The sequence below is a fragment of the Gadus chalcogrammus genome, chromosome 5, assembly GCF_026213295.1.
Source record: "Gadus chalcogrammus isolate NIFS_2021 chromosome 5, NIFS_Gcha_1.0, whole genome shotgun sequence".
Taxonomy (NCBI): domain Eukaryota; kingdom Metazoa; phylum Chordata; class Actinopteri; order Gadiformes; family Gadidae; genus Gadus; species Gadus chalcogrammus.
Window position 1 is genome coordinate 4,664,601 of NC_079416.1, and position 15,934 is coordinate 4,680,534.

The 15,934-nt window shown below is 46.1% G+C and overlaps 2 protein-coding genes across 4 annotated transcripts; one reads left to right on the top strand and one right to left on the bottom strand.

Moving 5' to 3' along the window:
- The first annotated feature begins 325 nt into the window (after positions 1–325).
- On the top strand, positions 326–11,638 carry LOC130382723 (SAM and SH3 domain-containing protein 1-like). Its single transcript, XM_056590610.1, has 13 exons — positions 326–349; positions 461–593; positions 871–1,319; positions 2,506–2,580; positions 2,696–2,836; positions 3,262–3,388; positions 4,487–4,656; positions 5,077–5,286; positions 5,937–6,087; positions 6,594–6,716; positions 8,045–8,862; positions 10,595–10,726; positions 10,831–11,638. Exons 1-13 carry the CDS (start codon positions 326–328, stop codon positions 10,882–10,884), a joined length of 2,607 nt encoding a protein of 868 aa, XP_056446585.1. The 3' UTR covers positions 10,885–11,638.
- ddo (D-aspartate oxidase) lies at positions 11,007–15,536 on the bottom strand. Of its 3 annotated transcripts, XM_056589909.1 has the most exons (6): positions 15,296–15,381; positions 13,872–14,046; positions 13,426–13,612; positions 13,027–13,135; positions 12,529–12,705; positions 11,007–12,264 (listed from the first exon to the last, which is right to left on the bottom strand). In XM_056589909.1, the coding sequence occupies exons 3-6, from the start codon at positions 13,595–13,597 to the stop codon at positions 11,697–11,699; spliced, it is 1,026 nt and encodes a 341-aa protein (XP_056445884.1). In that variant the 5' UTR covers positions 13,598–13,612; positions 13,872–14,046; positions 15,296–15,381; the 3' UTR covers positions 11,007–11,696. The 3 variants fall into 3 exon arrangements, with proteins under 3 accessions (XP_056445884.1, XP_056445886.1, XP_056445885.1); XM_056589911.1 differs by lacking the exons at positions 13,872–14,046; positions 15,296–15,381 and adding an exon at positions 15,479–15,536; XM_056589910.1 differs by lacking the exon at positions 15,296–15,381 and having other exon boundaries at positions 13,872–14,073.
- Between the last annotated feature and the right edge of the window lie 398 nt (positions 15,537–15,934).

The following is a 15,934-nucleotide window of genomic DNA, read 5'->3' on the forward strand; positions in this document are numbered from 1 at the left end:
GCCCCCCCCCCCCCCCCCCCCCCCCCCCCCTTCAGACAGACATCAGCAGCGTTTGGCCCCGCCCCCCCGTTCAGACAGACATCAGCAGCGTCTGGCCCCGCCCCCTCCCGTTCAGACGGATATCCAGCAGCGTCTGGCCCCGCCCCCTCCCGTTCAGACGGACATCCAGCAGCGACTGGCCCCGCCCCCTCCCGTTCAGACAGACAGCAGGCCCGGGTCGTGCTAATCACAACGGGTTATCAGATATGGGGCGTGTTGGATAAGATGTACAGTGGACCGCCCTATGTGAGCGACATTGAGGCATTGTTTTCTATAAACAACCAAGATGGCTGCCGCTGATGTGTCACACGTCCGGTTACTCTGATTGATTGTAGGTCTGTTCAGGCATGATGGTCTGCACACGTACACCTGTAATGTCTGTGAGTCCCTATAACTTACGAAGTCCGACTCTCCGCCCCAGACGTGTGAGCTGTCGGACTCGGAGCAGGAGGAGTCGCTGGCCTTCCGGAGGCTTCATAAGCTCGTCAACTCCACCCGCAAGGTGAAGAAGAAGCTGATCAGGATCGAGGAGGGCAGGAGGCCCGGCTCGGAAGGTACTACTACTACTGCTTAGCCTCTCTCAATAAGCTTGAAGATTTTTTAAGCTTGGTTTCTTTTTTTATAAATGTCACCCGCAACAATAAAATCACCATCATAAAACAATGCAAGATTTCTAAGATGAATTAAGAAGTTACGCTGAATCTTTTACGAAATTATAAAATAAAACATTTTTACTAATAATATTGATAAATGGTACTGATAATGCTTATGCCATGCTGCAGCTTATGTGAGAGAATACTGATGATAAAGACACTGAATGATATTCTGCAGAGTGTGTGAGTCTCGAGGCGTCTCCCCGCCGCCTGGCCGGAGACGCGGCCGCCGTTGCGTCTCTGTACGCCGACGTCAACAAGAGGCACCCCGCGGCGTCGGGGTCGGCCTCGGGGTCGGCCTCGGGGTCGGCGTGCTCCGCAGGCGGCACGGTGGACACCCTGGCGGCTGCCCTGCGCGAGCAGCTGGCCTACGACCGCGACTCGGACAGCCTGGCCACCTCCACCTCGCCCTCCCGCTCCTCCAGCAGTCTGGACACCTGCAGCAGCCACAGGACCGTGTTCAGCCACGCCGCCGCCGCGGCCAGCCTGGGCCGTCACCACGGCAACAGGCTCCTGTCGGGGGGTCGGGGGGCAGGCGGGGGCGACGGCCAGAGGCCCCCGCTGGCGCGCTCTATGACGGACGGGGAGCTCCGACAGCGGGCCCTTAGTCCCCTCAGCCTCCCAGGGGTGAGTGGACCTGGTGGGCCCTTCACTGGGACGGATTACACAGAGGGAGATGTAGTCCTGTAGGGAGATATAGTCCTGTAGGGAGTTGTAGTCCTGTAGGGAGTTGTAGTCCTGTAGGGAGATATAGTCCTGTAGGGACCTGTAGTCCTGTAAGGAGTTGTAGTCCTGGAGGGACCTGTAGTCCTGTAGGGAGTTGTAGTCCTGTAGGGAGTTGAAGTCCTGTAGGGAGCTGTAGTCCTGTAGGGAGTTGTAGTCCTGTAGGGAGTTGAAGTCCTGTAGGGAGCTGTTGTCCTGTAGGGAGTTGTAGTCCTGGAGGGAGTTTTAGTCCTGTAGGGAGCTGTAGTCCTGTAGGGAGTTGTAGTCCTGGAGGGAGTTTTAGTCCTGTAGGGAGCTGTAGTCCTGAGGGAGTTATGATCCTGTAGGCATATTGTAGTAATTTAGTGATTTCTTTGTCCCTAATGGCTCCGCCTGTAAACATGGATAATTATATCTTGTAAACCTGCTTGTTTGATTGAAAAGCTGCATAGATTTTTTCTTTCTGAATAATACAATGACAACAAGCGTCCCACCGTAAATAAAGCTCCGGTTGCTGGCCTGCTGTGTAAAACAAAGACATCTGGGGGCCTGAGACACAATGATTTTGCTCCCTGCATTGAAACCAAGCATGCTTGTGAGCTTGAAACTAACCAAGCCCTTCCCTTATGTGTTGACACGGCTCAGACCAAGCGCCTCACTTTGATGGATCAATGTTTAAGGGTCAACACAGTTAGCTCACAACTACCCATGAAACCATGGGCGCGGATCAAACATGGTACACATCTAATAGTGTTATTATTAGATGTGTACTTAGTTATTATTCAAACACACCACATGGGAACATACACACAGATACAGAATCACACAAACACATGCAGATCCACACACGCGCACAGTTTTGATTTCTTATGGAATCATCTTTATATTATTGTGTTTAAAGCTGAACTATGTGTTCTTTTATAAACTATGACAAATTCTGTTAGAAGGAGAAAAAAAATAAATAGAAAAAGAGTGAATGTCAAAAACATAAAATGTGTTTTCATAACCCTATCCAAACCATCCTCCATGAAGCACTATCACCGGGGAAACTACAAAAGAAAAGAAAGGAACTTGAAAGTCTGTAATTGTATCGTTATTTATTCATTCACAGAGAACGTGTAGTTTCGGAGGATTTGATCTGAACAACCGCATCCTGCACTCTTTCCACTGCGACTGTGATTCTTCCGTGAGTAGCCCATCACACCGACAAATCAATCTTGGTAATTAAACTCATACACATGTCTCATTCGTTCACTCCTTTCCCTTCCATTTCCTTCTTTCTGCGTGGATTCTAACATCAGAACAAAGATGGAGGCGGTGCGAGGGACAACGTTAAATCCCCAACGACGTCCCGCATTTCTCTGGGCAAGAAGGTCAAGTCTGTGAGGGACACCATGAGGAAGCGGATCTCCAAGAGATACCACTGTTCCCTCTCTGAGCAGGCACGTCCTACAGCCGCCGCTCACTGCCGTTACTCATACACGCTACAGCTCATCTTAGCTAGCCTCGCTCAACTACATTCTGCTGATGCTAGAAGATATCTTTAAGAAACACTTTAAGAAAGATGATGATAAATGATCTCTTAAACAGATGCGATGATGTCATGGGTGGGCGGGGTTCACATTCCAATAACCAAGTCCCAGCCCTCATTCCATGTTTTTATCTTCTTGTCGAAATATCCTGTTTCTACTGGTGAAATACATCGGATTACAAATTGCAAAACGAACGACCCCCCCCCCCCCCCCCCCCCCCGACCCCTTAAATCTGTTTCAGATTTAAACAAAAAGAACAAAGCAAAATGTGCAAAATTGAATAATGGGCTTGGTTGTGTGTGTGTGTTTGTGTGTGTCTCTTTGGCGATGAGTAGTCCAGTCCGGACCGCCCGTCCAGCTGCCCTCAGTCCCCCCACAGGGAGCCCGGCTCCCCGGGGAAGGCCAAGCTGGGGGGGTCCGTGGAGAGCCTCCGCAGCTCCCTCAGCGGACAGAGCTCCATGAGTAAGTGTGTGTGTGTGTTTGTGTTTGTTTAAGTGCGTGTGTTTGTGTGTCTGTGTGTGTTTGCAGGGGTCTGTTGGTTGGGGGAGATGGTGCATGCGCATCCAAGACAGGTATCTTTGTGTCTCTGTGTATCTCTTTGAATGTGTGCAAGTGTGTGTTTTTATGTCTTTGTGTAGGGGCAGGCTTGTGTTTGTGTGTGTGTGTGTGTGTGTGTGTGTTTGTATGTGTGCGTATGCATCATTTGTGTGTTTGCACGACGATGTGTGTAAGTGGGAGTGTTCTTGCGACTTTACCAACAGAATGGAGCAGATTCTGAGCAATTAGTACATAATTAAGTGCCAGGAATTGTACAAAAAATAATTGGTTCTGAATAACTCACTGTTCACTGTTTATTTATTTGGTATTGGGCTTTGTGATCATTTCATGTGAACCATCTGGTTATTCAGCGGGATTGAAAACCCATCATAAACACCCGATCAAACTCACGGAGGACTGGCTAGCAGGGCGGTATGCTCGATGCACGGATGGTCCTAGTCTCAACACGCAGCGTGTTCTGAGTCACACATAGACGAGGTGCTGTCCACAGCCCCATGATTGACAGTACCTATCTCCCCCCACAGTCTCTCTTGTTCATCTCTAAGTTAATTTGAAGGTGTTACTAAACACTGCATGCTTTGAAACAAAGCATCCGTCTACACGTATGACATGTTGGTTCCTTCTCAGCCTGTCTGGGATGGGGTCCTGATTCATACTGTTAACGAGTCCCTCGACTTATGAATTCCTCCCCCTTTGAGTAGAGGCTTGCGGAATCAGTAAGATCTTTTGAATCGGTTGAATCAGTTCGCTAAACACACTTTATACTTTTTATCCTTGTGATCTTTCTATCATTCGTTTTAATGTAGTTATAGTTTTACCATTTGCTTTTTTATTTCTGTGTCATTTCTTATAAAATGTATTTGTGATCTCTTATACAAGCTGTTTTTTTTCATATTCTGCGTTTTGCTCCAGTGAGTTGTGCTCCTTTCCTTCCGTGTTTTTTGTTTTTGTTTTTTAAAGTACAGTGTTAGTTAAGTCCTTCTTCTTCTGTGGTGTCTCCAGGCGGTCAGACTGTGGGAACCACAGATTCCTCCAACAGCAACAGGGAGACGGTGAAGTCTGAGGATGGGGAGGAGGACGAGCTGCCGTACGGCGGGCCCTTCTGTGGGCGCGCCCTGGTGCACACCGACTTCACCCCCAGCCCCTACGACACAGACTCCCTCAAGCTGAAGGTACTGACCCTCAGCCATCACCAACACTGTCATTACAAGTCAGAATGATTACTGACCTGTTAAGAGCCATTCAACAGAAATCTAATTTCAATAAACATTAAATGAAATAAAATACTTTATCGAACGACATTTACTTATAATTAAAGAAGTAAATCATAATAATTATTCGCCGAAGGCGAAGTGAATTTATTCGTTTATATTAGCGGTTTATTTGTTTTTATTAGCATGACGACATTTGGCGATGAAAACAGTATATAGCGAACCAATCAAATTGCAATCAAATCTTAGGAATTTCCCATATAATATAAACTAATCATTATTGTTATCATTATTATAATTTGTTATTAATACAGATAAGTGATTGAATAACCTGTTCTTGATCTAGATCTGTAATTGGTTGGGTTGGCCTTTGTGTTGCAGAGTGGAGACATGATTGACGTCATCAGCAAGCCTCCGATGGGCACCTGGATGGGGCTGCTGGGCGGGAAGGTGGGCACCTTTAAGTTCATCTACGTGGACGTGGTGAGCGAGGAGCCGGAGGCCAAGCCCAAGAAAAACCGTAGGAGGAGGAAGAACCGCCAGCCTAAGCCCACCTCCGTCGACGAGCTCCTGGACCGCATCAACCTCAAGGTGGGTCTGGTCTGGTCTGGTCTGGTCTGGTCTGGTCTGGTCTGGACCGGTTGGATGGGTTGGTTGGTTGGGTCCGGGACAGTCCGGCCTGGTCTGAATGGGTTGGATGGGTTGGTTGGTTGGTTGGTTGGGTCCGGGACCGTCTGGTCTGGTGTGATGGTTGGGTGTGATCTGGGTCTGGGTCTAGTCCCGGACGGTCGGCTCTGCATCAGGTCTCGGGGGTCTGGACAGGATGCGATGGGTCAGGTTGTTTTGGGTCAGTCGTTCCCTTTGCACTGGTGAAGCATCTAAACAAAAAAGAGCTCAATATGTTTCAGCAAATATTCTTCTGGTCTTCTCTGACAAAATGATGGCTCTTTTGCGAGGAAGCATCGCTGTCTCCCATCAAGTCGCAGTCAACCACAGTTTTAAAGACTTTACTCTAACACAACAGATGTTGTCCTCTTTACCTCAACTAGTAGAGCATTGCACCAACAGTGCCCGGGTTAAGGGATATTTCGCACTGTCCACGAGCCATGCCAGGGAAGTATGCACTCAGGGTATCGGGAGACACTTTGGATAGAATAGCATCTATAAATATATATAGAGAGATTTCTTTAGGGTTTCCCTCCTCTCCAGCTGTGTTGACCCAGTTCTCCCCCCCCCCCCAGGAGCACCTCCCCACCTTCCTGTTCAACGGCTACGAGGACCTGGACACCTTCCAGCTGCTGGAGGAGGAGGACCTGGACGAGCTGAACATACGGGACCCCCAGCACCGCGCGGTGCTGCTCACCGCCGTGGAGCTGCTGCAGGAGTACGACGGTAGGTCTGACCCTCGGGTGAGGGCCCCTCGCTGGCTGTGGGGGCCAGGGGCCCGGGGTAGTCCAGTGGGAAGGTGGAGTGGTTTGACCCCAGCTGAACTGTGACAGGGTTTGAACCCTGATGTCCGCAGCCGAGCGTGTAGCGAGATGCCTACTGATCCTAACCTGGTACTTATTTACTTTTATCTAGAGATACAGTCTTTGCTGAATCCTGAATCTTTGACAAAATAGGAAATAGAACAGAAATGTAACTGGAGGGTCATGGGTAATGCATATTTTAAATGGGCTTCTAGCATCTGTATACTAATAATGAATTGTAGTCATTGATATCAATTAGTACATGGTCATTAGTTTCATTCATCATAATTCAATATAATTGTGAAAGGTGCAGCATAAAGAAAGAATCATTATTTTTAGGATTATTTAAATAGTATGAGTAATACTACACACATCGTTTTCTAAAAGTGTATTCTGCCGCCCCCTGCTGGTGGTGTTGTCTCCCTGCAGGCAGTAGTGACCCGGAGCAAAGCGGCCAATCTGGGGACAAGGAGCTCCTAGAGAGGCGTGGCCTACTGGCGGACTCTCCGCGGGACTCGGGCTGCTACGAGAGCAACGAGAACCTGGCCAACGGTAACGAGAGTCCCAGCCGCTTGTGACCTTCTCCGTGCTCCGACCTCCCCCCTCTGCCTTATTCTTCACCAGGGAGGAAGTCTCCTGGGGTCTATCTATTTCTTCTTCTTCTCCTCTTCTTCGTTTGCTTGAGCTTCATCATCAACCCCCCTCTCAGACTCTGTTCACAAACTCTTTTTCTATTTTAATTTTTTCTTCTTCTAACAGACTTTTGCGTTTATCTACAAATACGGCTTTCTTCTTTTTCTTATTCTTCAGTCGTACTTGAATCTGTCTCTGCAACTTCTTTGAAACATAAAGTCAACTATCAACTGTTGCTTAAAATCCAAGTTTTTTGTCACAAAAAATGTTAACCATCTCTTCTCGCTTCTCGAGGCTTATCTAAACGTACTAGATTTGATGCTGAGCTTTTGGAAAGTGATTTTAGGTCTACTCGAGATAATATCTTTGGTTTTGAGAACTTTATAGAAATGTTTTTGTGTTGGCAGAAAATGGTGACAGTTGAAACAAAAGTGTGAGAAAAAAGTTTTTTAAACGACCAGTAATTGAAGCTAAACCTGTTATGTGAAGACTTTATTAAAATAGAGATCATTCTTGTTTTGGTTGTTTGCTTTGAGGCAAATGGATAAGTTGTTGTACTAACTGTATATAAAGGCTGTCGTAAATGTCTGAATGCCATTAGCATGATGTTAGCGTAGCCTATTTTTCACACTATGTAAATTTCCCTAAAGAATGTGATGTTTTGTGCGTATATTTTTCTAATTCAACACCATAATGTTGCAAAATATATTATGTGCCTGGGTAACTGCATCATCATAAAATATTTACTTACTAAGTGGTTTAAATCTGCTTGTTGAAGTACAGGATTTTGTATCACTGTAAATGCACTTGAGTGCATAGTGCATCTTTAAACATATATAACAAAAGGACTGCTCTGATAGGTTGAACAAAATGTATATTATTGCTCTATTAGGTCAGGGGTCGACTAACATCTGATAGAAGGGACCTAAATGGTGCTAAAATCTGCCTCTGTTGCCACCGAACAATTAATAAAATGCTGAATGCATGGACTGGTCTGGCCTGCTTCTGTTCTTCCTTTATCCTTCCTTTTCCAGTTCTCCTGGCTTTCAATTATCACATTTCACAATCACTGTGACCTTTTCATGCCATACATTTATTTATTTACCGTGCCCATTTACTCTTTATAAGTTGAACTTCCCTTTCCTTAAATCATAAATATTTTTTATTTATTTTTTCATTTTTAATCTATTTTCCAGCAGGTCATATTACCTGCATGATGTACATCACACTGCACTTATCACTTGCAGGACGGGACCGACGGACGTCTTCCATCAGCAGGTCTTCCTCTGGCTTTGAGTCCAGCCATCTCCTGTCCCCAGAGACCCCCATCCACCCCCTGGTGCCGCCCCACCCCTCCTGCCCAAGTAAAACCACCCCCGGGAGCCCCCAGGACGGAGCTCCAGACCTGCATGGTCCCACCAGGCCTCGGCCCCTCTGCAGAGCCATAGCAAGGAGCTGGAGCTATGTGGAGCTAAGGGACATTAGGATGGAGCCAGCCCCGCCGCGGCGCTGCCTCTCCCTGGAGGACCTCCAGAACCAACCAGGACCTAGTAGCCGCCTGGAGGACCTGAAGTTAACAGAGGCTAGCACCGTCGTAGTGGAAGGGAAACGGCAAGTACGGAATCTCCGCGGAAACACTCCTTCCTCTGGGTCGGTTAGCGTGACGTTTGTCTTGGACCAGAACCCCGTCGCCGCCAGGGAGGTGTTGGTCACCGACACCTCTGAAAGAAACACGATCCATCAGACAGCTAGCGCACAGCTCACACCGAACCACAAGGTGTTCCCATCTCATCCCGGGTCGAGATCTGCCTCTCCAGGCCCAGGAAGACCAAACGCTGTGTCCACAGAAAGGGACATCGATGCCTCCTTCCCACCGGGGGCCCCTGTGGACCCCCGCCTGTCACTGGAGGGAAACAGAGAGCGGCTGGATGTGGACCAGGTCAGAGTCCCTCAGCTGCAGTGCTCCGGGATCACACCCGGGAACCTGGGGAGCCTAGAGTGCCTGGTGGAAGAGAGGCTGCAGACGCAGGGCATCGACCTGACCGCTGAACCCTTCTCAGACAAGGTAAAGAGGGGCTAGCTGCTGAAAGAAACGGGCAACGTGTGGGACGTGGAAGATCACTTCTGCTAGGGTTAGGGTTCAGCCATATCTTGTTATTCAGTTGGGCGATACACACATTTGCACATTGATATTTGACTGCAATGTTAAAAGATTACTTCTTATGACACATTATATTTATTCAATTTGTAATAAATAGTGGCAGAATAGCTTAATTGTTATAAAGGTTCTGGGATGACTACCAATGCCTGCAGAATACCTTGGTTGCCAGACTGGCTCCAGTCTGGCAACCAATTTTCCAGGCATCCAAAGAAACACATATTGTTCCTTCTTCCCTTTGGAGAACTTCCCATGTCAATCTGATACCAAAAACCCCATGTCCAAAAGAACATAGTGACTTCAAGCCAATAGCTTTGACCTCAGTAATTATGAAAGAATTCTCTCTGCCACCTGGTCAACACAATGAAAGAGCAAGTTGATCCATACCAATTTGCTTACAAGCAGGGCTGTGGAACAGAAAATGCTGTCACCACACTGGTCCATCTCATAGCAAAACACCTGAATAAAGACCTACGCTAGAGCGCTCTTCCTAGACTTCTCATCGGTGTTTGACACAATGCAAACACATATTTTAGTTAACAAGATGATCCAACAGAAAATAGACTCATTCCTTCAGCAGTGCTTTTTACCCTATACACTGACGACTGTCATACAGAAACACCTAACCAGTAGGCCTACATTATAAAGTATTCTGACGGCACAGTCGTACTGTCTCTCCTGAATAATTACAACTGCCCGAGATACACCAGCAGGGGGTGCATAAAATGGTAGAATGGAGTGACCTTAATGCTCTTAAGAATAACGAAAGAAAACAGAAAAAATTGTGTTTGGGTCACCACCTGACTCACACAGAACCCCTATTCTAATCCACAATGGAACAATCAAGCAGGTTTCCTCCTACAAGTGTTTGTGAGTATTGATAGATCACCTGTTATCCTGGAAAGACCATGTAGACTTTGTCTGCAAGAGAACAAAACAGAGGATATACTTTCTCTGCCGCCTCAGATCCTTTGGGGCGTGCAGTCAAATTCTTAATTTATTCTTCTCCTCAATCATAATGAGCATTTTACCATACTGTAATATTATATGGTGCAAGAGTCTGTCTACGACCTTGAAAGCCAAATTGTCACAGCAATTTAAAAATCTGCTCCAAGATTGTGGGCCATCCCCTCCAGATAATATACGAAACAGCCTATCATAAAAACATGTCACGGTTGTCTAACAACTTTGTCTCTAACAGTAGCCACGTCTTCAACAAAGAATACAAACTTTTACCATCAAAATGCAGATTCAGAGTTCCCCAGTTTAACAAGATCAAACTGAAACACTCTTTTGTGCATGTATGTGTTACAATGGAGTATGTGTTACTTTTAGTTACTCCAGTCACAATGGAGTAACTAAATGGACGCAAAACAAATTTCAGACTTGTCTGACAAATGAAGTATATTATCTATCTATTATCTTAGCTAGGTATCCCTACAGTAATCTATAACGATAACTCATTGGTGGCTTTTTTATAAAGGTCTCTGCTTGATGTATAGTAGTAATAGTAAATCAAAGATCAGAATTAAAAACATGAATGGTGACATAAATCTGCAGTGGTTTGTCATGTTTATATTAATAACCACTAACCATTTTCCCCCTGAGACTCATGAACTGTAACTGTATCCTAATGCAGCACGGTTGCTATGGAATCCCTCGCTCTGTGGTCGAGAAGATGTCTATTGAGCTGGACCGCTCTGTGGACGAGGTCACCATTGCCATGGATACAGTGAGAATCCGCAAGCTTGGTAATCAGTGTCGCTTGGCAGTGAGTGAACACTTCTCTGTGTAAAATGCTAATGCTTAATCTTATCAATTCTTCAGCCTTATAATGTTGACCTTTGATGAGTTATTCTCCCATCTGTTTGGCAGGTATCAATAAACGGCTTGTTATCGATAAGTGGGTCGAACCCCGGGCCACTCTAACCCTTTAACATGGATACCACGAGGAGAAGACTACTGCAAGGACTGGCTGTACAAAGTTTGGATGTGTTGTGATACTGACAATGGACAGTAAAGAGTCACTGGCTTCTCTTTCGGACAAAAGTTGCTGCTGTTCCGAAATATCGTCTTAAATACTTTCAAAGAATCCATGCTACCCCTGAGAGCAGTGTAATTGCAATCTGATGTCGAGATGGTTATGTGTGATGGTACGGATTAGATGCATTCAAGCTATTGATTGTCAATAAAGTTTGTAACAACAAGGTAGAGGAAGCAATTTTAGGGCAATGAAGGACGCAAATTGTATGGCCATCATTTCTTAATTTAATACTGTTGAAAAAAAGAGCTGTGATTACAGGGTTTGACAATGACAACTGCCAAAAAAGGCATCAATTAAATAAAAGATTAGAAATACAGACATTTCTTCTTTATTTATTTTCTTTTTAATTAATATATTAATCTGTGCGTTTCCTAAAGTATTAATACAATGCCAAATATATATAGTGCATGAAATCCCCTTCATACATCACTTTAACAAAATCAACCACGTTAGAGAATTGTAGATTCAGGTCTTCAAAGACCAGATGGGGGGTGACACACCTTCCTCGAGGATGCCTACAGCTTACTGCTTCGGTCTGGAATCGATCTCAGGACCTTTCCCCTGGCTAAATCACTACTCAGGTCACTGCCCTGGCCCCTATAGCACGCACATATGGGAGCAAGGCCTGTGTTCTCTGGACAGGCAACAGGTCCCACACCAGGCAGGCTCTCCACTGGGGGGACCAGCCGAGGGGGGCTCACAGCCTGGCCTGCGGGGGCCCCGTCTCATTGAGAATCTGCTTGACCAGCCCCAGCGCGTCCAGCGCCGTGCCCCAGGCCAGGGTCACCCCCCCGCCGCCGTGGCCGTAGTTGTGGACCACGTGCACCCGGCGCGCGCTGCCCTGCGTCCCCAGGACCTCCCGCTCCACCCGGGGGTTCCTGCGGCCGGGCCTCAGGCCCACCCACTCGCCCAGCACCTTGCCCTTGGCGAGCGAGGGCTCTAGGAGGCAGCAGCGTCGCAGGATGTCCTCCGAGTCGGCGGGGTCCGCCTCAAGCCTGCGGTCCCCCTCCTGACGGGTGCCCCCCACCGTGAGGCTGTGCACCCCGGGGTAGAAGTAGGTCAGGCCGTCCCCGTCCCGGATGAAGTGGTTGATCCAGGGCGCCTGGACCTTCAGCACCTGGCCCCGGACCGGATGGACCTGCTGGTCGCCCACCAGGGACCGGGCCCCCAGCCCGGAGCAGTTGACGATGAGGTCGTAGGTCCCGGCCAGCTCCTGGAGGTGGTTCACGTGGCTCTGCTGCACCTTACCCCCAGCCCTCCGGAACCTGAGAACAGTCAAAACAGAAGTCAGGTACAGTGAAGTGCATGTCACTGTACCGTGCTGGGAAACAGTGATAATCAAATATAGATTTAAACTTCAGTGATGAAAACATTTAAATGTCATTAACAATTAGTTGTTTGATTTTTCGTTGTTTTTTATTGCTGTTTACGAGACACTCAGTGGCGGTTAATGAGTGACTTTTTAAACCATTCACTCCAACCGAAGTCCAAGTCTAAGTTAACATCAAACGATAACAGCAGCCGCGCACCGCTTCTCCAGCCAGGGCAGGTAGGCCGAACATTCACACTTGATGGTGGTGAAGGCCTGGCCGAAGCAGTGCTCCGGAAACCTCTTCAGCTCGCTCTCAATGAGGAACCTGAACCCGTGGACCAAGTCCGCCCAGAAGGGCACCGTTTCAGCAGGAACCTCTCGGAAAATCTGGCAACTAAGAACAAATCATATTGAACTTTGGTTAATAAGCACTTCATTAAAGCGTGTGTGATTCAACTTTTATTTTCACTGCAGTCCGTCATCAGTTTGGGAATTATGGGTGTACTACCTACAACCCAAAGCATATATTTCTCTCTGAAACAATTGGATAGGTTGAGAAAAGCTTCTGTGACGTTTGATGATACATGATGACTACAGTGGCACATTTCGTAGAATGGAGGGCCGGTTTAACCTTTGAGTTGTACTACCGTTAAGGTTACTATTCACTGGCGACATGCCACCTGTTGGTTGATTAGCAATTATGGCATAGGCCTACCCCGAGGACAGCATGACTCCGGCCTCTGGTGCCTGGTCGGACTGAGCAATCGCCAGCAGGTGATCGAAGGAGTCTTTGAACCACCGTCTCTGTCTTTCCAAGTCGATATCTGAATACGTGTTTTTGTAAAAAACACTCAAATACAATAGCATGACTGTTTACATGTATGCATAATTCGATGCATACATGTATATCAAATATTTACATGTATATATATTTAATATACATGTATATCAAGTATATCAAATATATTTATTTGCAATGTGAAATTGGGTAATGTTATTATTATATTATTATACTATAAAGTTCATGTAATTATGAGATTTTAATTATTAAACTCCACAGAGCTAAAGATTTTAGGACAGTGTTTCTGTGACGTCACGTGCCCATAGGACATACCTGGATATTTTGACACAAACATGATCCCTGCAGCGCCATCGCTGGTTGTGTCCGGGCTGAACTGGTCAGCCACCAGAGTGACGGCACACAAGGGAAGGGACTCGGCGATGCACACGGCTGTAGAAAAGCCAATCACACCTGCGCCTACAACGACCACCTTAACCCTTTTCATCCTGGAGGACTACACCTGCGACAAACGACAGAGATCCAGCCTGCATTACATGTCATGTCATAACATTAAAATAACAATCTGTAAGATAAGATCATACTTTATTCTCCGTTTGCACAGCCATTTTTCTTGCAGTGCAAGCTCCCAACCATTATACATGAGGACAAGAACAACATAAACAACATAAAAAAAATAAACAACAATGAATAAATAGTACTTTTCTGTTTATGGGCATACACCTTTTACAGTCTGCACAATATTTCGACTATAATCCTACCTGATAGTGTTTATTGCATCAACAGCAACGAGCCAATCACACTAGACTGAACTGGATTTGTTAAAGTCTGTTAACTTGGGCTTCGCGTTTCGTTTCATCTGACCTGAGCCAATAAGAAGCGATATAGAAAGGCGTTGAAGGGTCACTGGAGCTGGTGTTTTTTTTCATGACTGGACTGTGACGAGAAGGAAGTGAGTTAGGAGCGATTGAAGTAGGTGGCAAGCATATTAACTAGATTCCCTACGGGGGCGTCTAGAACGTCACCATAGGCGGCCATCTTACCACAGTAAACTGCTCACCCATAACATTGTGTTGGTAGTGATTCATGTACTTTTTAAACAACCATAACTTGCTCAATTTTCAACCGATTTACAAACGGTTTGGTTTATTACAAACGTTATTAACGTGGTTATGATATTGTACGTATTGTTGGGCAAAATAACCTGCTGAGCACATATAAATATAGCTAACTCCCACCCTAGCTTGAGGAGCACAACACATGGCAGTCACGTTACAATATAGTCAACTTTTAACACATAACACAAACATGATAATATATAGTCAGGTCAAGGCCGGAGCTGAAGGCCCCATCTCCCAGGCCGACAGATTGTGGACACTCAGACAATGCACCAGTATCATCTCCAGAACGGGAGAGCCACATTAATTTATCACACAGGAGACATTTTGAGAGCTCTTCCCCGTTAGGAGGAACCAAGAGATACCTCTGCCCACACCAGGGGCCTGAGAGCCACATTAAATTATCACACACGAGACATTTCAGGGGGGCACTCCCCGTTTTAATTTATGACACCGGAGACACAAGGAACTCTCCCCTGTTACGAAGCTCTCTCAGGGCCTGGGAGCCAAAACACACAGAACCACACACACCTAAAACGCACACACCTCACCAAGAGGAAGATACAGCATAAGAGTGTGTCACACAGAGACTCTTCACTTCTTCTGAAGCAGACCTTCCACGGAGGCGAAGCTCTGGACGAACCATCAGCGCTGATTAGGGACTTAGACATATTCGATTTCTCACGCTTTATGACTCTGTATAACCGTTGCCACTTTACTTAATAAATCCAAGGTCCTCGTGCCGATAGACTTTATTACCTCTCCGTCTCATTGTATCTGGTCCAGTAGCTAGACAGACCGTTTTTCCCCACAGTATATGTATTTTAGAACATTATTCTATATTTCATTATTCTATCAAAAGTATGCAGTGTCATAACTACATCTCTGACGATTATAACAAACCAAACCGTTTGAAAATTGAGCAAGTTATGGTTGTTTAAAAATTACATGATTCACTACCAACACAATGTTATGGTTTAGCAGCTTACTGTGGTAAGATGGCCGCCAGTGCAGAGTGGTAGATATAAAAAGCAGTGCCATGGTGCAGCATTACGCAAGGGGCTCACCGCTGTATTTATAGGGTTACGTAATGACCCACGTAAAATGTTGTTGAACATAACCCCTTTTTGATGCCTGATTTTTCATGAAAAACATCAAGAGGAACGGACAATAATATAACGATTGTGATGAGGAGTATTTGGCTTGGTTTTCCACAGTTGGGATTTACTGTAATTGGGATCAAGACTCACCTGTTCAGAATCCAGCTCGACTCTGCATCCACCCTCCCCCTTCTGGCCACCATTGTACAATGTAGGCTATTGTATTGTGTTGTATTGTATTATAGTAGGCCTACTTTACTGTGTAGCAACTGCAGTAGCTGCTATCATTGCTGTAACACAGGGAATTGGTTAGCCTATTGCGATTGTTGTACTTGCACTTGGTTCTATGACCTTACTGTACCGATAGCGATATATTGTTGCACTTCTTATGACAAATGTACTTATTGTAAGTCGCTTTGGATAAAAGCTTCTGCTAAATGCCCTAAATGTAAAAATGTAAATGTAATTAACACATGATTATGTGTTTACAGTGTCACATAAAAATATTATGTTATTGACACGTTGGACAGATGCTTTATTCCACGCAGTCGCGCCGTCAGTGGACAGTAGGCCTATGCATACTGTGACGGGATTAAATATAGAGAA